The sequence below is a fragment of the Crinia signifera genome, chromosome 3 (assembly GCF_055691185.1).
Source record: "Crinia signifera chromosome 3, ASM5569118v1, whole genome shotgun sequence".
Lineage (NCBI taxonomy): Eukaryota > Metazoa > Chordata > Amphibia > Anura > Myobatrachidae > Crinia > Crinia signifera.
Window position 1 is genome coordinate 127,587,184 of NC_139219.1, and position 23,667 is coordinate 127,610,850.

General features: G+C 41.3%; 1 protein-coding gene across 1 annotated transcript in view; it reads right to left on the reverse strand.

Moving 5' to 3' along the window:
* The window catches only part of PACRG (parkin coregulated), a 583,836-nt gene that overhangs the window by 206,824 nt on the left and 353,345 nt on the right, over window positions 1–23,667 (reverse strand). Inside the window, exon 4 of the mRNA XM_083176499.1 lies at window positions 7,289–7,438. Coding sequence (XP_083032625.1) covers window positions 7,289–7,438 — 150 coding nt within the window. The remainder of the gene's footprint in view (window positions 1–7,288; window positions 7,439–23,667) is intronic.

Sequence of the window (23,667 nt, forward strand, 5' to 3'; positions counted from 1 at the left end):
TCTTTCACGTGGGACTACTCTGACCCTTTTTATACAACATATTGGGACCCAACCACCTCTCAAATATAGCACTAACAACATAGGTTGAAATTAGATTATATCCAATGACCGCACAGAAATAGAGTATATCTAATTACTATACTTGGGCCATCTTGGCTAAGCTGTCCAAACGCCACTTATACCCCTTTCAGACAGAAAAATCCCAAAAACCCAGGTATTTCCCGGATACAAAAACCCGGGTAGAACTAGGCAGCAAGGGGCTGACCCCCTTTCACACAGGAGCAAAAACCCGGGTATTTCCCGTGTCGACCCCTTTCACACAGAAGCTGGATTTTTCCTGCAAAACTCTGTGTGTCATAAGAATAGGACAGTTTTAAAGGCACACAGAGTTGAGGTCATCAAAAGTGGGTGGTGACTGCTCACTGCATTGCATTAACCATGGCATGACACAAGGATATGTTGTAAACAAGTTTTATTGTCTTTATATACTGGAAGGTACATGTTACCTCACATGGCTGTCAGTATATTTGCAATGTTTGAGTACACTGTGGCATCTTTGACTGTCCCAGTCATCTGTTTGCCGATCTCCTCCTCCCCTCACTGCCTGCAGCTCTCACCTCTTGCTTCTTCCAGTGGGCCATGCTGTCCTTTTTTCAGCTCCCTAATGACCTCAGAGGCCAGCTCCATTGCCATGCCCTCCCAGCCAATCATAGAAGCCTATCCTCACAACCAATCAGCCAGCACCCCACCAGGAGAGCCAATCAGTACCTAACAATGTGTAATAATCCCAAAAACCCGGGTCGTTTCCTTTCAGACAGCCGGCGACCCGGGTTTTTGGAATACAGACACGGGAAAAACCCAGGTAAATTACTGGGTCGAAGTCCCGGAACTTTAGACCCGTGTTGACCCTTTCAGACAGAAGAAAAACCCGTGTCGACACGGCAAGAGCAGGGAAATTACCGGGTCTTTTTTTCTGTCTGAAAGGGGTATTACTAAGGCAATTAAAATAAGGCATATGAACGAATAATGATGGCGTAAAATACCTCCTATGAAAAGTTATATTTCTAAGTGAAATAGAAAATTCATGTGTGTCCATGTAAGTTTGTCTTTTGTCATGTCGCTGTGTTGTGTGTGTTTTTTGACAGTCAAATTAAATGACTGATTATTAACCTATGAACGCTCCATATATTTTAGACAAAGAAGTCCAATAAAAGTTATGTTTTAAGTGACTAATCAAACCACATAATTTAATACAAGAAAGAGTGTGCCCAAAAAGACACATTTGTCTTACAGTTTGCTTCTTGCAAACAAACCCCCTTCTATTCAGTGACAAATACTGAATGTGTTGGGCGCACCGCCAATCCACGACTACAATAATTCATACAGGTAGTCCTTTATATTGGTTAAATAAATGATTATCTACGAATACCATAATTGATGACCAAGTCTGTGCGGATCCACAACCCCCTTCCCTCATATTGCATTTAACATTGTAAGCACCCATTAGAGTGCTTATACAAGTTATTATCGCATCAAATCGCATTGTATGGCATTGTATGCCATATACAATGCCATACAATTTTAAAATTTTAAATCTTTTTTTTTCTCAATTTCTCAGTCAAAAACTTTTAGGTTAGGGGTGCCGTAAAAAAAATCTGATACTGCTGGGTACAGTGATTAGAAAATGTTTGGGAACAACTGCCCCGGGCCAACTACCACTACATATAATGTAGGTTACTATATAAAACTCCATTATAAAATCAGAAATGCCATAGTTCAATAGAAAAAAAAAAAAAGATGTGGTGGCAGCAGAATTTCCCATGAGGAAATTCTTTTTATTGACAATAGACAGTCTGATACTTGGCTGTAACTCATTGAATCATCATCATTAGACCTGCTTTTTATGTTCATTACCTGCAAGATAAGGCTGCAAGTTCTAATTATGCACACAGGAGACACAAATTCCAGTCTATCTTACACAAACACATCAATAACAACATTATCAGGAAATCTCTAGGCCTTTGTTAATCATTAGAAATACCAAGATCACAGAATGTACAACTATATTTTTGGATTCCTGTTTTTTTTTTTTATCAATGCTAAAATGAAGTTTAGCAGTTAAGTACATTTAATGAGGCAATTCCATGACTGACAATTCTGTTCCCTGAAAGTAGAGAAAGCAGCATTGTAAAAATGCTAATTTTAATTAAATAATATACAGCAAAAACAGTAAAGCACTGGAGTGTAGTCTCTTGAACATGTTAATATTAATGGTTCAATGAGTTCATAGAGTAGATGGCATTTGCAATCAGAAATGCAGCCAGTGTTATTACCATTCAAAATACTAACCTTTTTATGCTCACATTTACTCACTGTTCTCTCTCCCTGAATCTCATAAAACATTTATGAAAAGTGGCAATGCCTCTGTGGGAAAGTGAAGGCAGATATTGATAGACACTGAAACTGAAAGCATGGATAAAGTAGAAATAAAGCACCTTTCCATGCAAAGCTTTATAGAAATGAAAGATTATTACTTTCTTATTATACAGCAATGTCCCATGCTTGTTAAATTTTACTCATTAAGAAGTACTCTTACTCCTTGAAAAGTAGCATCATTCATTTTTAGTGCTAGCAGTCTCATAGACTTCAATAGAACTGTGCTCTTTGAAGTATGAATTTCTCTATTAATATGATATTTTTGATCCAGAACACTAAAGCTTCACTCAATCAAGCTATTGTACTTTGACAGCTTTGTTGTCAAGGTCTGCAATGCTGTACAATATACATATACAAACATAATTATCAAAGGGATTGGATATAAACATAAGGGCAAGATGAGAACATACGAAGGGAGTCTGCAGTAGTAAAGAAGCCGCGAAGCTATGGTTATATTTGGAAAGGAACCGTATAATAGTATCAGAAAATATATCACACATTTAACCGTGTGTACAAAGAGAAATATATTGCAGATTTCAAATGATCCACGACTTGAACATCTGGATACTTATAAATTATGACACATATTCAGCAATCAAAGCAGCTTCCTCAATGCATTTCAAATGATGTACTGTGTTACAATCAAAAGATTTGAAAATGACTGTATCTTCATTTTTTTATTTTTTTTCCATGGTTTCTCTCAAAGCTATGCATAATAACAGCAAAACACCATCTATAAGGAATATTAAGCTAAAAATACAGCTAAAGTATATGCTGCCATTTATCTTCAGTTTTACACATGTAAATGTACATCTGTGTAATGTAATATAGGCAACCCCACATTGGTTCCAATATGGAGAAAGATATATTTTTAGGGTGTTCTGTTAGTAAAAAATATATAAAATTCTGCGCTTCTACTAGGAGGCAGCAGGGTACCTAGTAGTATCACCTCCTACAGAAATAGTAAACAACAATAAAAAACAGGAAGCTCGCACTTCCTATTGGGGTGTCTTAAGGCTTATTTACGAAGATGGATTCTATAGTAAAGTTATTTTCCCCCTTTGGATTTTTCCTTCAAAATTCACACCTCAAAAATAAAACAGAGAGGATTTCATGGTACAGATTTCCAGTACATTCAGTTATAGAATTTTCAAAAAGTGTATATGTGCCTGTACCATTTATAGGCCCTTCCTTAGGCCAAAGATTATAGCATAGATCGGTGGTCACACTTTAAACTTGACTCTTTCAATGCGATTTTCCAATTCAGCTCCAAAATATAAATGCATGGGGAACAGGCTCATCGCATAAAAAGCAAATTTATTCACACATAAAATAAAACAAAACCTTAAAGAAACAAAGTAAAGCCTGGTACTATATCAGGCCTTGCACAAAAGGCTAGTCAAGAAGCATATGAGGGGTCTGATGGCATAACCCGGGTGGACCTCTACATAAATCTCCAAAAGTAGTCCCTGTGTCAGGTTCCAGATAAAGGTCCCAGGTACCTCCAAACCACCAACGCGTTATTGATTGTTTGGACTGGCCTGGACCAGCCCCTGATGCTCCCAGTGTCATTGCATGCACCCAGACTAGAGCGCCCACCATCAGCTTCTTACAACACCGTCAAGCTATCCCCCATGGCTGGACTGGACCCCTCCTGGACCAGCTTAGGACACCATTATAGGAGGCAAAAAGGTGTAAGGGACTGCATACTCACTCATGGTGGATAGTAATTAACATCTTAATTATCTACCTAGCTATATATCAGGGGCCTAATAGGAACGGACAGTACCTATCCTACCTACCAAGAACTGTGCAGGACTTTTGCCACATTCATACTTACTGAAGTGTTTACCCATTTTAATACCATTGGTCAACATTATAAATGTTTTATTAAAATGTACCTTTATATGTAAAATCAGTCCAATTGTTTTTTATAGGATATTCATCCGTTTTAAAACAGTTCAGGGGCTGCTCTCCATTTTATCTTTTCCATATTTCCATGCATGCCTTAGTCTGTGTTCAGTGTGGCTGCTTCTAAGCTACTTGGTATTCATTTATGCTCAGAGTGTTAAAACCAGCTGGTTATACTTCTGTATTACTCCTGTGGATCTAGGACCTCAGTGTCCTAGATTGCTCCAGTCTGTGTCTAAGGATTTCAGTAAGCATACCTGCCACGTATCCTGTTATATCCTGCCTGTGTCAGAGAACCATTGCATCCAGTTTGTGAGATCTTGTCTGTGTCCAGCTTATGTTCAGAGGTGTTGTGAGTACCAGCTGCTTCCCCACATATTGTGGAGGAAGTGTCACCTTTCATTACAATCTGCCATTGATATTCTCACGGCACCAGCGAGAGCCATCGGTCTTGTCCCAAGACAGAGTCTTGGAGGCAGTTAGGGCACAGGCCTAACCACATGCTACTTGTCTTGTTTTGTGTTTCTTGTTTGTTTGTCTCACGGCAGATGCCGGAGATATTGGTTTAGCATTGCGGCTGTGTGGCATAGGTGGTTAGGTTGCAGACCTATCCACAATACCTTGGTTATAGTGGTAAAGGCCGCAAATCCTGTGTTCAGTCCTTGACTGCAAGGTTGCATGCTCTAGTTTATCTTTGTGTTTTCTAGTCAGGTTATAGTCTTACTAGTACCTTGACTCAGTTGAGACTGTGTGCCACCGCAAAAGACCAGGTGGCATCTGAGTATGGGACGGAGCTAGTCTGCCCTGGAAAAGCAGCTATTAGTGGCAAAGTCTAAGACCTCCACAGGTGCCAGCCGACTCAGGGTATAGTATTAGTCAGGGTCAGGCTCAGGTGCTGATGTGGCTTCACCACCTGAGCCACAGAAGCACAATTCAGGCTGCAATCAACACCTTGCAGATCTGCCAGTCAGAGTGAGGGTTAACTCTGAGTTCATCCCAGATTATCATAACATTATGTTGGAAGTTCTGGATTTGGATCTTCATGTTTGCGGATTTGATAACTTTTTGCCATAAAGTACAACTTTTCTCATAAGCAAAGTTTTGCAGAGTGATCTTAATGTTTTATTAGTAATTATTGGTTTGATTTACTCTTTAAACGTAACCAGAAAACAATCTCTACAGTGCAGGAACCAGGTACATAGGCCTAACAATTGCTGCATGACTGTACAGTATGTGATTCTTGAAGGTTTCAACCAGCAGCCTACATACTATGCATAGACAATGAAATCTGGTGGTGTTTTAGCATGAATATAAACTATAGATATGAGAAATAAGGAATCTCTCCTTTCACTGCATAGTGTCCCCACATTCTACCAAAAGGTTTACAGATCCCCAACCTCTGGTGCATAATTATAATAGCATGAACACCATTTCTACCAGGATGAAAAAATGCTTTATATGTGTACATCAACCTTATATAGCCCACAGAGGGTCATTTATAAATCACAACAAAAAGATAAAGGTCAAACCACAGTTCAATATTTGCTAATTTGAACATAGCATTCATTGAACTGGCAGGCCAAAATGACAGCATCTGCAGTGGTACAAACATTTGTTCTGCCTGATGGGAGGACTTTAATGGACTGTTGGTATTTCTTGTAAAAGGTACTTATATGTTAGTTGGGCGCCCACTAAGCTATTCCCTTAGTTATACACGTCCCCTCACCATGCTTCGGGCTCGGTGGCTCACTGCAGTCGCCACACTATATAAAATCTATATAAAATCAACTCCACACGGACATGGATAGTGGGGGTATTAGCGTACTAACTATAGTGGGTGCCCAACTAACATATAAGTACCGATTAAAATTAGAAGGTGTGGCACTGGCAAGTTATAGTGGTTACAGTAGATTTATTTATTTAAAATAAATAATTAAATTAAAACAATGCAGCACATGATGAACTGCTGCTAATGGGCAAGTGCTGTATTTTTGCTCTCCAGGAAAACATCGTATAGCTGGTATTATTATCATCATCATCATTTTAGTTTTAATTTAAGTTTAATTTTCCCTTTAAAACATATTGGTAATCTTACTAAATTAAACAGAATTTTGGTTGATGCATTAAAGTCCTGGCCCAATCAAAGCTTATTATGAGCAAGGAATCCTTAATTCCCCAACTACAAATTTGAAGAAAAGATATCTGGGGCATATAATACAAGGTATCGCCTTCTGTTATACTTTGTGTTACATACACTGCAGAAAATGAACAGTTAAATTAGCTGTAATTAGTTCTATCACAAGTTTCAGAGCAGGAATCCATGGTGATGATATGCTAAATGCAATGTAGAACACAGAGCTGTTAATACAGTTAAAGTAACATGTTTTCTTTGTTATAAATGAAGAAACTGCCATTATCACTTAAATCTAGCTATGTATCAAATGAACCAGTAACAATGGCTGTCAATTGGAATTTGGATGCTTCAAGAGCACATCCAAATTCTATGCTCAAGTCTATAACACATGCACAGACAAAACAACACACTCATCTACTCAAAAGGCTGCAACAAGCCTTTAAAATGTAAATATTAGATTGTACAATTGGTTCAGTGCTTCTGTACTTTATTTATTAAGCTCTACGTGAGATGTATTCTAATTCATAATGTACTTTTACTAGATCCCAGCACTGGGAAATGTGGTAGTTGCATTACTCTGATCTCCAAATGTATTTGGAGTTAGCTGTGAATATATATTATCTAAGTGTTGTTATCACACACTATGATTCTTTTAACTCTAAAATAAATTGAATCAGTTGGCAAAATAATGTGTAGTTTAAGGCTTTGGGAAATAGGAATAATTTATTGAAGACATCCAATCTATATTACATTTGTAGTAACTGATGAAGCTTATGATTAAATACAGCAACAAGTAAAAGTACTCACCATTCATATTTTTGAAAATGTTGAGGATGGGGAGAATCTGGCGGTAGTAAGGCACAAGAGCTTCACCCACCATTTCAGAGGAAACTACAAGGTGCTGGAGAACTTTCAATGTGGTACAGATTACTTGCCGATTACGAATATTCAAAGCATCTAAAGAAGAAAATAAATATGTTTGATTTTCATACAATATTTTGTATCTATCAGTGTTTAGACTCTGTTCCCTCATTACAAATATGTTAGTGACAGACTATTTACATTTAAAGCTATCACAGCATAACTGCACTATAAATATAGTCACAACTATGGACAAGCGACCATTAAAAGAACCAAATTGTGTACTAGATTTTTTTATTGAAAATGTTGCTTTACCATGCACAAATAGAGTCAAGTATATAAGACAAAACAAAGAGGTACTTGTGTACTAGCACGGCGCCCACGATAATTAGTCACCCGATTTTTTATCGCATCGCATGCCATAAGGCTCATACACACTAGAAGATTTTGGTTTCCAAAGACTTTGCCAAAATCTATGAAAGATATATCTGTCACCAAAGTAGTGCGTACACACTGAGCTATTTTCCCCAAAGAGCAAAAGATTTTCAGGATGCCAAAAGGCCCATACACACTTGAAGATTTTCATTTCAAAAGACTTTGCCAAAATCTTTGATAGATATATCTTTCACCAAAGTAGTGCGTACACACTGAGCTATTGTCCCCAAAGAGCAAGAGATTTTCAGAAGGGCGAAAGACTTTGCTGAAAATCTTTCATTATAAATGGGCTGGGTTTGAATTCCAAGGGTTCCGACGTGGCAGCCCTCACCGCATCACCCGCCAGCCTCCCCCCGTGGAGCCATGCAGCGCCGGCCACATCACCCGCAGCCCCTTCCCTCCCTCGGAGCGATACCCCGTGGAGCAACGCGGCACCCGCATCACACCCCCTTCCCCAGTGGAGCGAGTAGTGCCGGAGCGCCCCCCCCCCGCCTGGGGCGCTACCTGGCCATATAATATATATATATATATATATTATAATATATATATATTATAATATATATATATATATATTATATAATATATATATATATATATATATATTATAATATATATTATATATTATAATATATATTATATATAATAATATATATTATATATAATAATATATATTATAATATATATATTATATATAATAATATATATTATATATATATATTATATATAATAATATATATATTATATATAATAATATATATATTATATATAATAATATATATATTATATATAATAATATTTGCTGCCTTTAAATTAATACATTGGTGGCAGGGGCAGAATATATAAACATTGGTGGTCAGTGTGTTTAGCTGGGCAGACAGCACTTCTGTGCTGTCTGCTCCGTGTTGTGCAGGGCGGGGGGCGGGGCCAGCCGGGTGTTTAACCTGGCCGGGGAGCAGCAGCAGCAGCAGCAGCAGCAGCGCCAGCCGGCCAGAGGGAGAGCTGACAGGCGTGAGTATGACAGGCGTGAGTATGACAGGCGTGAGTATGACAGGCGAGGGGGCGGGGGGGCGAGGGGGCGGGGGGACAGCGGGGCGTTCCGCCGGGCTGAAAGTGGTTAATCTTTCAGCCCGGCAGGCGTACACACATGGCGATGATGGATGAAAAACCATCCATCATCGCCTCATCTGCTGGTAAAACCAGCAGATGAACCACTTTCCTAGCGATGATGCGGGAGCGCGCATCATCGCTAGTGGGCAATCTCTGGGCCATACACACTAGGCGATTTTGAGCCGAAAATCGCTCAAAACGGCTGTTTTGAGCGATTTTCGGCTGAAAATCGTCAAGTGTGTATGGGCCTATAGACTTTGCTGAAAATCTTTCATGTAAAAGGATATTTACATAATGGGCTGGGTTAGAATTCCAAGGGTGGGAGCAGAGGCCATTTTATTCAATGCATTTCTGTTTTTGGGGCCTGATTCAGAACTGATTGCTGGGCTGCGTATATTCTGAGCCCAGCGATCAGGTAAATGCCGCCCGGCCCAGGGAAATCCCGCCCATGTGCATAGCTATGATTTTATTTGCAGCCGTATTACCCCTTTACACGTTATGCCACACATCATAATGCCCATTACATGTTATACACACCAGTACACCTTATGCCACACACCGCGATGCCCATTACACATTATGCCACACACCATGATGCCCATTAAGCCACATACCATAATGCCAGGGGCTTCATGCTTGACGCCAGGGGCTTAATGCTCAATCCCAGGGCCCTTCATGATTGATCCCAGGGCCCTTCATGATCAATGCTAGGGCCCTTCATGATTGATTCCAGGGGTGGGGGTGAAGTGCTCGTTGCCACGGGGGAGTTAAAGAGCATTGATAGTGGCAGCCCAGTCGATAGTGTGTATACATTGCTGCCAGAAAAAATATTCATTGGTGACCAGCATTGCCAGTAATGTATATATTACTGCATTTAAAATAACAAATGTGCCCACAGGTGCCACTAAAATATATATATATATATATATATATATATATATATATTTTTTTTTAATGGCTTATTAATAACATTGGTGCCCAGTGGTGCCAGTAATATATACATTGCTGGCATGTGCCAGCAATGTATATATTACTGCCTTTAAACAAATTTATTGGTGCCCAGTGGTGCAGTAATATATACATTGCTGGCACGTGCCAGTAATGTTTATATCCCTGCCTTAAAAAAAAGCCTTCATTGGTGGTCGGTGGGGTTATGCTCCACACAGAAGCAAGTCAGGCGGGGGTGGGGCTTTCTGCTGGGGGCGGGGCGTCACGCCGGGCTGTATGTCCGTCCGGGGGAGTGGACTGTGGAGCAGAGAAGCTGTCACTGTGCAGCCGCAGCTTTGGAGCCAGAGGACGGAGAGGCAGGCAGTGTTGGAGTGGGGAGGGGTGAGTATGAACAGGGGGAGGGAGCGGGCTGTCAGCTAAACTGAAAGACTTTCATCTTTCAGTCCATGTGGCGAGCGCAGTGAGCCCCGCGAGGGGACGCGGATACCTGTGAAGCCCGCGAGGGGACGCGGATACCTGTGAAGGTATCCGTGTCCCCTCGCTGCGCTCGCCACACTTTATAAGATCAACTCCACGCCAACGTGGATAGTGGGGGTATGAAAAGGTCGTAGGACGCGTACCGCCGCCCCTCGCGGCCTCGCTGCGCTCGCCACGCTTCAGGTTCACGTTTATACTTGGGGGATGGCGAGGGGGTGCATTTAAGCATTGTAAGCACCCATTAGGGTGCTTATACAATTTATAATCGCATCCCATCGCATTGTATGGCATTGTATGCTATATACAATGGCATACAATTTTAAAATTGTATGCCATTGTAGAACATCGGCCGATATCGCGTCGCATTGCATCGCATCGTATGCGATATGGTCTGCGATGCGATGGGTGCCATGCTAGTACACAAGTACCAACAAAGATAAGGCAGAAAAATTGGATAACTTTCTTATTATAAATTATGTGTATTTCTCAAACAACAGTCTGATATGTACAGCATGAATATTTAATGTTCCAATAAAAGGAAAAGAGAAATAAAGTAATTTATGGGGCGTACAGATGCTTCAATCCTGGCGGCCTACAATACCGATTCGATATCAACGGCCACGTGACCCGGCGGGTTGCCGGAATTGAATATGAGGGAGGGTGGCGCAAGGAAGGTGCATGGGGGGAAGGAGAGGGTTATTCTGCATAGAGCAGCCTGCCAAGTCTATTTCTGCTATTGATCCCGGCGCCGCCTATTTCTAGAGCAAAATCTAATTGAAAAACAGGTCCAAATCGACCAAACCCCATTAAGAATACTCTGAACTGAGTGATCTGCAAATTATAGTGTCCACAGACCAGCAGACTTGCTATGTATAGTTGCTAATCAGGATGGAGCAAGTTCTCCTCAAATTATCCTTTTTAAAACTTCAATTTTCCTAAGTATAGATGTAGCATTGTTGATAAGAACCAGAACATTAAATGAAAGCATTAACCAGTAATGAAAAAAACACAAAAAAAAAGAAAAAAAAAAGATTAATATATTACCTGATTTCAGCTCAGGAACAGGCTCTAAAATGATTCATTAAAAAGTAACCATAAAGCCGGGTACACACTACAATAGACAATGGGCGGCACCGCTGATATCAGGGCCGGTGCTAGGGTGTCCGGCGCCCTCCTGCAAACCATACATGTTGCGCCCTTTCACATTGCCATTGCAACAAGCTGCAGCCCGATTGTGGGAGCGTATGCAACATGCGATCCTATGGAGGATCTCGGGTGCAAGTACATGTATGCATACACCATCTCAGTGCTGTGTCCGCAAAATGTTGCAGGCACTAAAGGTGCCCATACACGCTGCGAGAATCACATACGTTATAGGCTAGATCGCATCACACGGCATGCATGCAATGTGTGTGCGATGCGATCCGAAAGCAGTACAAAAAGTTTGTGCAGCACATACTTTTTGTACTGTGCGATGCCCGCAGGAGTGCACATCGCACGCTGCTATTGCAGCGTGTATGGCCACCCCTCTCGTGACTGAGGGGGACAGTAGGGGAGAGATGGAAGAAGAGGGGATGAGATAGAGGGGCCGGAATATTAAGGACTGGCAGTGGCACTGGCACAGCACACTGAGAAGAGGGAAGGAAGGGGAGGCGGCACTGCTGCCTGTTCGTCATTTGATTGACAGCTGACAGGCACAGGGAGCAATGGGTAGGGGGCGGATCCAGACATGACATGTCATCCAGGCATTCACAGACAGCACTACATGCCTCAGCGCAAGTGACTGTGTCCAAACTGCCACCCGCTGTCAGACAGGCACTGCAGGCGGCGTGCAGGCTGTGTGCACTCGCGGTGCAGGGAGCAGCTCTTTATACTGCCGCCTGCCCGCTGTCAGACAGGCGCTGCGGGCAGCATGCAGGAGGCAGTGACAGTGGCAGCTTTAGCAGAGCAGGGAGGGAGACAGCGCCTTTTCAGCATGGCGCCTCCCTGCTTTGCAGGAGCTGCTGAGTGGGTAGCGCCGGCCCTGGCTGATATCGTTAACAAATATGCAGTGATTGATATAGTCAACATTGTTGCTGCATGTTCAGATGACAGTAGATATCATTAATGACCAGTGAGAACATGCATCATTAACAATATTAAGCGTACACGCTGATATGAATATATGAATAATACATAAACTATATCTTTATCGATCATATCGTTAGTGATATATCATTTAGTGTGTATGGGGCTTTATTGTTGTTTCATAACATGTTGCCTAAAATGTGTGTTATAACTCTGTCATTCTATTCAGATAAATTATAAGGCACCAAAATGATAAACAGGCACAGTTATCAATATTAGTTTATTGAATTAATGTGAAAACAGTGTTTTCACATTATTTTAGTATCACCTAAATGTACTATTGGGCAATTGCATTGTAATCCAGATGGAGGCCTGTGATAATAATGTCATGTACAAAGCAGAGCTCTGAGGACAGACAAGTAGAACATATTAACATATATTATTGTTTACCCAAAGTGACCATGGGCCTGATACAGGTCCCAAAGCTTCTGCTGAGCATGTCACAAAGGGGTGTGGATCTTTACGTCAACTGGTACAAGGTCAACAGTCATTATGTCAACCAACCTTGGTCAACCAATGAAAAGGTTAACATAAGAAAAAAAGGTTGATGTGCATTAGTTCCCCATGGCTAACACATGAAAGACCAGTATGTATTTTTCATATTTTAAGTGTCTATGTTGAATGGACCCCCAATTAGTGTAATGCATACCCTTGCATGACTTACTTTACTCATCATGCTTCTGAGATGGTGCCTTGCTTTGTTCAGCATACTTTACTGTTCCCAATTGTAGTCCATATGGATCGTAAAGAATGAACAAATGATATGAGTGATAAAAATTGTGAAAACCTCATGTCAACCTTTTCATGTGTTGACCATTGCCATGTCGACCTATTGCTTGTGTCAATCTTATGTCAATGTCAACCTAGTGTATATATACTTTTTCACCATGCTGACCTATAGTGGTTCAGCTATTGACTGTCGACACCATTACTGTCAACCGATTGACTGAATACTATGCAATGCTGATTACTTTGCACATGCGGCATGTGCGCATATGCAGTATAGGTCTGCAATATCGGTCGCACTACAGATTCAATCTGTCTTTGTTTGACAGCCTGATGTCAGGTGGGGAGGGGGTGTTTCTCAAAACAGAAACATGTCACCACCATTGTTGAGCCACGGACAAGTCCAGGATCTCTGTCCAGGGATAGATGTTTCTTAGCCTTTTGCTCAACTTGCACTGGCTTGCCTGACCAATGGTGTAGTTGTGAGATATATATCGGGGGAAATTTACTAAGAATACGAATACGATATTTCGAAGGAAGGAAGGAATACAAATTCGGAATACGAATGCATACAGCTGAAACAGCCGTATGCAAATTCGTGTTTCGGAGGGGAATTTACAAAGCAGTCAAATACAACTCTGTTTCCCCTAGAAATCACTTGATACCTGCGGAGCTAGGGCTTCACCTTCAACAGTCAAGTTTGAAGGAGCAAATTAGGTCCACCCCAACTCTGGTGCTGCCAGGTCTTACAGGAAACAAGGCACCAGTAGAATCTAAGGGAAGACAAGAGGAACACTAACTAAATAAAACTAGAAAGCTACCTGAAAAACTAAGTAAAAGTGAACAATAACAATGCACACCAAAACCAGCAGCAACCTTGTCACACAGAAAAGAACAATAGAAATCTCGTCGCAAATAAGGACTAGAGGCAACCTCGCTGCTAATAAACGAGTACCAGAAGTGACCTCATTACATATAAAAGAACATTAGTGACCTTGTCGTGGATAAGGAGCAAACAGAAAATATAACAACCCAGACACAAAATATAAATAGAACAGTATACAAACAGAAGACCTAGCCACAATGTGCAGAAGGCCCGCAGGACTCACAATACCCAGAGTAAGTGACTCGTGGACCAGAGATACAGACGACCAGGAACATCAGGAGATGCAGCTTGCTGTAGTGGATTCCAAATGCTGCTGTAGACACTCCAGGCTGGGAACTCAGACAATGAATATAGGCTGATGTATGGGAGACTGGGCTGCAGACACATGGTTAGGAGCTTAGGCTAGGAAATACACCAAGGATCTGCACTGTGTCCAGCTAATGCACAATACTCAACAGGAAATATCACCAACACGGAGCAGCTGATCAGAATCCCTCATGAAGGGTAACCAGCTAATGAGATATCCAGTGCAGGTAGATTGCTGCACAGAGAACCCAGTCCAGGTTACTGAGCAACAGCTTAGTAAGAAAACCAGCAGCACAGTTGGACCTCTTTGAATTCTGCACCATAGCAAGTAAAATGAAATGACTTCTAGTGGTGGATTTATGGGTCTCCCAAACTACTGTAGAGAAGATCTCAGAAGATAAACCAAAAGAAAATAACTTCAGAGATGTACACATGGAGCGAACTGGGCAGGCGATTTTGACTAGATCTTCAGAATCGCCTTGGTTAGTCCAAATCTCTCAATGTTACACATACAGCTTGCGTGTGACAGTGATGCACAGCACCATTTCAGTCAGAATCAACTAGCAAAACAGTGTTTGCAATCAAGGTTATTTTGAAAAGATCGTTGACTGTCTAGTCAAAATTGCCTGTGCACTGCTATCAATATTTGCTAGGCGATCTGCAGGGTGAGCGGGCAGGAAAAGCAGGGGACCTGGCACCCTGAAAGTGAGCAGGGACTTAGCACTTAGGGCCGCTGCTCACTCTGCATTGAGAAAGCATCATCATCATTGTATAACTGCAATGGGAGGGGATACAAATATGAGTGCAAGCGGGGGACACGGAGCCGCAGAGTGTGAGTGGGGGACCCAACATTTTGCAGATGGAGCAGGAGACCTGGTGCCCTACAAGAAGCGCTGCTTTTAAGTTCACAGTCCCATCTACCTTTCTGTAGGAAGGGGGCTGCCGCTGGCTGTGTCCTACTCCCCGCCACCGGATCCCGCTCCTCAGTATAATATACTGTCCTGGCAACTGTAGAATGCAGTGACAAGCGCTGGTCCCAACACATGCACAGTATTGGTGATGGCACTGCACATGCTCATTCACCTGGCATTTATAGGCTGCATTGGTGAGCAGAAGGGGGCATCCACCTCCATACCTCCCTCACTACCATCCCGTAGTGGGCAGTCAACTCCAGACACCTCCCCCCCCCGGCATTGGATGGCCACCTTTGGGTCTCCCTCCCCACCCACAGTGGGCAACCACTCCACTCCTCACTTCCCATACTGTGGCTCATACTGTGTGGCATAATGTGATTTTTGGCTCATACTGTGTGGCAAAATGTGAATTTTGACTCGCTCCACTGGAATATTGGTTCATTCCATGTGGCATAATGTGTAAGGTGCACTAGAACTAGCTAGAATAAGGGGTACTACTATTGTTGCATATAAGGGGTATGTGGTGTGGTACACTTCACTAAGAACTTGCCTTCTTTTCAGTGTCCACACCCCTTTTACTGGAGTGGTGCATGAATAATTACAGCCTTCACTTTTCCATAAGCCAATTTGAAACTTTCCACTACGAGCACTGGGTATATTGACACTGCACATCAACAATGTTAGGGCCACCTGTAATGTTAGCCACTACAGGTGGCTTTATTGATCACTCCAGGCCAACAAGTGGGTTCACAGGGAGCAGCATTTATTTAGTATAATGACACTGTACACCACCACTATTAGAGGGTGCATGGCTGCACAAATAGCATTTTGAAACATTCAGTAGGTGAACTTTACCAGTTTTTTCAGTGCATCTGAAATAAGTGTATGTTGCAAAATAATTTATATATAGGGCTGAACTAGGGATGCCAATCCCGGGGTGTATTTTATCAATCCCAGGATTCGAGATTGGCCTCCCTAATAAAAAAAAAAAAAACATGCCTGCTCTGCACAATTACTTACATGGGCAGTACGGCCGGGAATAAGGCGAATGGGAGTGGTAAAGAGTCCAGGAGCGGCTGTACAAATGAGTGGGTCCAGGAATCTGTGGTGCGGCCAGAAGTAGAGAGCAGCGGTGTGGGGGTGAGGCCGGAGCCTACAATGCAGCGGGGATCGGAACAGCCTGGAAGTGTCTGAGCAAGGACTCAGACCCTCCCAGGCATTAGACCCAGTCTAATCCTGAAAAGCCAGGATTATAAACTCTAATCCAAGGATTCAAATTCTGGCAATTTTGGGGCCAAATACCAGGATCCTGCTGATCCCGATAGGCTGGACAAAACTATTGATAAAGTAATTCAGAAGCCAGTCAGCTACAATATTTATATTGCATTTTACAGAATACTGGTATGCTGGAAAAAAGTTTTATAACTTAAACTTCATGGTTCTATGATATCGAACATATATTCACAGTGTATTCCATTTTTATATGTTTATATGTTTTGTAGTGCATGTAAGTATTCGAGAAAAAAATATTTTAGTATTTCTGAGATATCCCTGGCTCAGGTTAGCATTTTTCCTTTGAAAAATCTCATGAATACAAGTCAGGGTTAAGATGTCATGTGTTGATACACAGGCCTTAACCCTTACTCATGTGGCCAGTTATAAAACCACTGATTATGCTTTTTATTCTTTCATTTTTTCCCTATTTTATTGCTACAAAGCAATGTATTTCAGGCCCCTGAGGCACAGTAGGGAATTAAGCTGGTTTCTGCTGGGAATTGTAAAAAGTTCTTTATTAGTCAAAGACTTGAACGAACTAAAAGATGGATTGCGGCCCTGATGTTATAAAATGCTGCCTTGTGTGACTGGTATTTGTTCCCACAGTTTCTGCTGACACCTCACTAGCCCCCAAGAAGGCAGTCTATTCTTCTTTCACATTGGCTCTGTTATTAGTCTATTCAAAAAAGTATAAAGAAATCACAGTTACTTATTTTGTACACTGTGACAACAGGAAGTCAACCTGTGAAGGGACTGATACAGCATGTATACATTCCAATGACTTAATTCTGCAAACGTAACGTTTCTCCTTAGTTACATTTGTGATTAACTGATATACTGCAAAAACACATTTAAAGACTTCATTTAAAAGTGAGAATTTATGTAAATGTGTGCAACTTTTTAAGCGACACTATATTTTAAAATGCTTTTTTTTAAAGCATTTTCTTGATTATGTACAGTATTTTTTAAAAGAAATAAACAACAGTAATTGGAAATCATTTGTACTGACATGATTGAATAAGAAAACTTCATGGATGTCAATTAAAACTTTATACAGCAACTTACATGCTGTAACAATGAACAATTTCCTCTCTTTCGCCATTTTTACTAGGATAAATAACTGGTTGGTGACCAAAAGTAATTTCCTTCTGTCATCACTGGCATGTTAGGACACAATTTTTCCTCACAATCAGGGGGGGGGGGGGGGGGGGAATCAAGGCATCACCAGGCTCCAAAAATTTTGGAGAGTGCCATGTAATGTCAGCCCCCCTTCCCAAGATTCTTATATGCACAGTGTAGTCCAGGCATTGTTAGAAACCATGATTAATGGTTCGGTTCTGTTTTGTGTTCTGTCCAGTTTGTGTTTGGCATTTGACTCTCTGTTGGCCTCCAGTGGTCAGTCTGTGCCGTTGCAGCTCAAATCTTCTGGAAACTTGATTTATTCACAAGGCTGATAGATAATGAGCTTGTTATTCCTGCTGGCAGGTTGGCTGGATATGTCACAGGTGTGTTAATCACCTGAGCCCTTCTTAAGGCATTCTCCCCAGCAATGCAGCTTCTAGTTTCCTGTTTCTGTTGCTGAGAGCTGCAGTCTTTGGGCTTCCTGTTGATCACCTGTCAGGTCATTGCTCCCTGCAGCTTGTCCTGGCTGCAATCCTGTCCTGGTCTGGATTTGTCTTGTCCTGTCTGGGTCTGTCCCGGTCCTGCCCTTTATCTTAAGTTATTATTATTATTATCCTGGTCTAACTCTCCGTGATTTAGAGAGGCCCATGGCTGTGGGTTCACGCCTGTTTTGGGGTACCGTCACTTTAAGTGTACTATTTTATGTTGGCGTGTATTTTGTTTGGTGGCACCCCATCATTAGTTGGTCTGGTGCCTGTGACTTGGTCACACTCCCTGTCCTTGGCCTGGTGCCATTAGCCAGGATGTCCTGTCTAGTTAGCGCCTGTAGTTAGATATCCTCTTGGTCCTGTCTCGGGCGGTCGCCGTAGACTTGTCTTACCTTAAAACCTGGTTGCATCGGGGTTGAAACGGACTTAACTCGCTCCTTCGAACACAGCGACTACAGGAGAAGCCTAGCAATCCGCAGTCTATGGTCACCTGCCCGAGAAGGCCAATAGAGTCAGTGTAGGGTGCGCCGTGGACGTCCTAAACAGTGGTCATGGCTGAGGGCACAGCCCACCACCATCGTCCACATGTGCCTGTCACTGTACTCCAACGGTGGTTTCACACTCAGATCCATAACAGGCATCTAGTATGCAGTCAGGTAATTTGTACTGATGAATTGCTGAATCCCCTCTAAACTGAAGTGGCTCCCTTGAGCTTTGGCTATGTACATTTATTCTGAATCTGGGGGTATCAAATTATCTGTGACAATTTACCATGGATAATGGATTCACCAAGGCTACCCAATTAGCCACCGTTGACATTGGGGATTATGCATAATACGTGATTATCGGGGATTATGCATAATACGTGATAACGGCTCCGGTTTGGATACACTTTTAACATACATTTTTTGGTTATCATTTGATACTCCCATTTGTTATTTGGATAGCGTGATAATGAAAATTGGTCAAAAAAGCGTGTTTTTCAGGACAAAAAATTTAATCGGATAACCCTTCTATGTGCAGTTGCCAAGGATATCCTCAATTAAAAATACGTACTTATTAATAATATTTGGCAAAATTCATCACGGACCAATTTTCGGCGATTTTAGCGATTCTGCACATAAACACATGCCACTGCGCACATTTGCAAGGTCTTAGGGCCAGATGCACTAAGCTTCAAAATTGATAAAATGGAGAGTGATAAACAACCAACCAATGAGCTCCTGTCTGACATTTTTCTAACACAGTCTGTGACATGGCAGGTACGAGCTGATTGGCTGGCTGTTTATCACTCTCCATTTTATCACTTTTGAATCTTAGTGCATCTGAAAATGCAACTGCAGTGTAAGCGCTGGTGTCATGTGGCATTGGGTGTGTGGTGAAACAATGTTAGGGGGGGGGGGGGGCATGGTTCAGACAACGGAGGAATGTCCAGACCATTTGTGGGTTGTGGGGAGTCACAGTGGCTAAGGGAAGTCCCACACAGCTGCCATGATCCACAACATTTCTGTGATGTGATTGCAAATTTTTTAATCGCATTGTGGGGAGGCCTTGCCCTATGCTGTGTATCCCCTGCATGCTAGTGGAAGCAGTTGTAGTTTTTTTATTTCTTACAAAACTACTACTGAACCTGAATTAGACCCATTACTTGTAAAGCAATACAATTAATAATCTATTCCCACCAATGCCATCAAAACTTTAAGTGCATAGCATTTATTTTATTGATCTCCATTCTTTGTCCCAAGAGACTGTCTCCTAAGGTGCTAATCTTTAAATTTTCTCTTAAGACTGACGTCTTTACTGAGGCCTAATTAAAGTGTTCTTTAATTCTTCTCAATCAAATTTCTCTACCAGTAAGTACTCCACTAATATCACACAGTTCTTTACATAACTACTCCAGCTAGTTGTGGTTACATTCATTTAATACATATCTTTTGCATTTAGATGTTTCTTCCTGTAATTAATGTAATTTCATTAGCTCAATACTAAAGAATCAGATACTCACTTGTTTGCCGTCACCAGGTGTGTAAATATAATGAGACAAGCAGAGATAATAACACATGCAGAGGCAGTTATCTCAGGCAGCAGGTAGTAATTGAAAAAAAAAAACAAATGTTCTTCTGCAAAAATGAAACTGTCTTATACCTTGTTGGCAGTTCTAATCAAGATGAAAGTAGCAATACTTTCTCTTTTATAGTACATTCTACTTATATACAAATGTCTAGAACATTAGCTACATGCAGCATATATGCCCCTGAACTCTCCCCTAAAGGCCACATACAATAGGCCGACCTTCCCCGGGTAGGCTCAAATATGATTAGGCACTTGATGTGCCAAGTATTTCATGTGATAAATCGCATGTGGTTTGTATGTTTTTTTTCTAAATTAGCCCACCACCCGCCTCCCTCCACCCGCCACTCAAAGGGCCTTATTTTGGTTCATTCTTTCTGACAAAATCCTTCTTAGATGGGCAAAACCATGTGCACTGCGGGTGGGGCAGGTGTTACTTGTGCAGAGAGAATTAGATTTGGGTGGGGTTTTACTTCAAAGTGAGAACTATATTGCAGTGTAAAATCATGCAGTCAGTATTTTCCCTGCACAGAAACAAAATTACTCACCCAAATCTAATTCTCTCTGCACATGTTACATCTGCCCCCCCTGCAGTGCACATGGTTTTGTCCATCTAAGAAGGATTTTGTCAGAAAGATTGAACCAAAATAAGGCCCTAAGTCCCCTCGCTGGCACCCGCCTCCCCCCGTCCAACTCCGGATTGCAGATTTATCTTATGTGTAGCCCGCATCAGCTCAGACGTGATGTCAAACACATGACATTTGGTCCAATATATCATCCCAATTCATCGGAATCTTGTCAAATCGGACCAAATCTCATTAGTGAATGGGGGCCTTTAGATAGAGGACTTTTGCATGAGAGAACTATTGTTTAAACTGTAAAACTTGGTAAAGATAAGTAATCAGCTCATCTGATTGATTCAGTTTTTACTTTGTAAGACAAGCTTGTTGAGGACGCACATTGTATGGTAAGGCCCAATGGTCAAAACAGGTAGAAAATGCTCACAGATGGTCCAGTTGTGTCCTGAGGCCTATTTATCAATTAGTATTTGGTATGTTTTTGGGGGATAAAGGCAAAAAATGATGTATCACCCTAATAAACTATGGAGGGACCATATCAGATTTGACCTACTAATGCTGTTTATTGGCTAACACACCTGCAATATCCTGCATACATTGCTATACATTGACTGGCCAATCACCTGATATTGGTGAACATGCCAACAATTGTGTATGTGTGTAGCCAACTTAAATCACTAATACACATTGTGTCAAGTGTGTGTGTGTGTGTGTGGGGGGGGGGGATCCCTGACTTTCTGAGGTATTCCAGGTCTGGGCTGACCAGTTTGGAGCTGGTTAATATTGTGGAATGGGGACCCTTTGTAATGTTACTATCTGCTACAGCGTTATCTCCCTGGCTGGTTCAGCTTGGTGCTGGTTAACAACATTTAATTTGATGGCAGATAAATCCATCTGACCCATCTAGTCTGCTTCTGTTTTAATCATATTGTTATCTCAAACCATATTTGGTCCTGGTTTATTTGTAAGGATATCCTTATGTCTTTCCAATGCATGTTCAAATTGCTCTCGTGATGGGAGGCATTTCCACTTTCCATTACCAATTCTGTGAAGTGGTTTTTCCTTAAATAACCCTGAACCTCCCTCCCTTCTTTAGTCTTTCCAGGTAAGTATTGTGATGAAGGCCATGTGCCATTTTAGTTGCCCTTCTTTGTACCGTCTCTAATGTATTTATATCCTTCTGGAGATAATGACCTCCAGAACTGGACATAATATTCTAGATGAGGTTGTACCAATGACCTATACAGTGGCATTATTATTTCTTTCTGCTGCTGATTCCGTTTCCTGTCTAACCAAGCATCTGACGCCTTTTCTCATTGCTTTGGTACATTTCTTACCTGCCTTTAAATCACCTGAAATCATGACTCCTAAATCCATTTCCTCCTTAGTAGTTTCCAATATAAAGCCATTAATACTATATTTAGCCTTTGGATTTTTGAGGCCCAAGTGCACGATTTAGCATTTTTTTCCCATTAAACTGTAATTGTAATGCTCTTGACCATTCCTCTAGTTTAATTATATCATCAATCATTTGTTTTACTTCCCCTGGTGTGTCTACCTTGTTGCATACCTTTTTGTCATTTTCAAAAAGGCAAGCCTTCAATATCATTTGCAATTTCATCAATAAGTATATAAAAAAGCACTGGTCCAAGTACAGGTCCTTAGGTATTCCACTAGTACCATTTCCCTCATGTGAATGCACTCCATTTACTACAACTCTGTTTTCTAACCTTCAAATAAAAATATTATTCATACAACCATCTTAGGGGTAAATTTACTAAAATGGGAGTTATATTAAAGATGGGATGGTGCCCATAGCAACCAATCAGATTATATTTCCTATTTATGTAGCACATTCTAGAAGATAATAGATAGAATCTGATTGGTTGCCTATAGCAACATCACATCTTCAATAGAATTCCCATCTTAGTAAATGTCAAATGACTTGATAGATAAGCTATATCTATCAAGTCCAGAGAGGATGGATACCAGGTTGCCTGTGCTGATCATGAGATTGACTTTACTTGCTGTACACATTCCTGATGATGGTCTATACTAGACCGAAACGTCACGTTAAGTCGGATGTACCACTTGTACCTACAATAAATTCTTGTTGCTGATTAAGTTCTTGGTGAGTGCCCATTTCTTCTCCTTATATACCATTGATGTTCAGTCATCTGTTGGAGCACCCCTGTTTGAATACATGAGCAATTGAGTGCGGACTCTGCCTATATATATATATATATATATATATATATATATATATAGTCTATATATTTAGTCCCAGTGTGGCAGCACACTCACTTGAAGGATAAACTTTGGCCGGTGCCTTCACCAGTGACTCTCACCAGATAAGCACATAGTAAAGAGCAAGGTTGCGGGTTGCCGAGTGCCGCTGCCGCAACCTTGCTCTCTCTCTCTCTCTCTCTCTTTATATATATATATATATATATATATATATAAAAACATACCTACATACATACATACACACACACACACACACACGCCGCACCTCCCTTTATCTATTACTTCGGCTATTAGTCAGCTAATCAGAAAAAGTCAACAAGGTCTGTTTGACATGATGCTGTTTGGGATCCTGTAAATTGCTTGATTTGAGATCATCTACAACTCTTTCTTTTAAGTATTTCCAACAATTTCCCTACTACTAATGTAAGGCTCACTGTTGGTAGTTGCTTGCATCTTCCTTGCTTCCAATTTTGTGCAGTGGTACTACATTCACTCTTATCCAGTCCTCTGGAATTACTCCTGTAACTAGTGACTGATTAAATAATTCTGCTAATGGTGCTACCAGCCGCCCTCTAAGCTATTTTATTACAACACCCCTCTCCTTCAGTAGTGAATACTG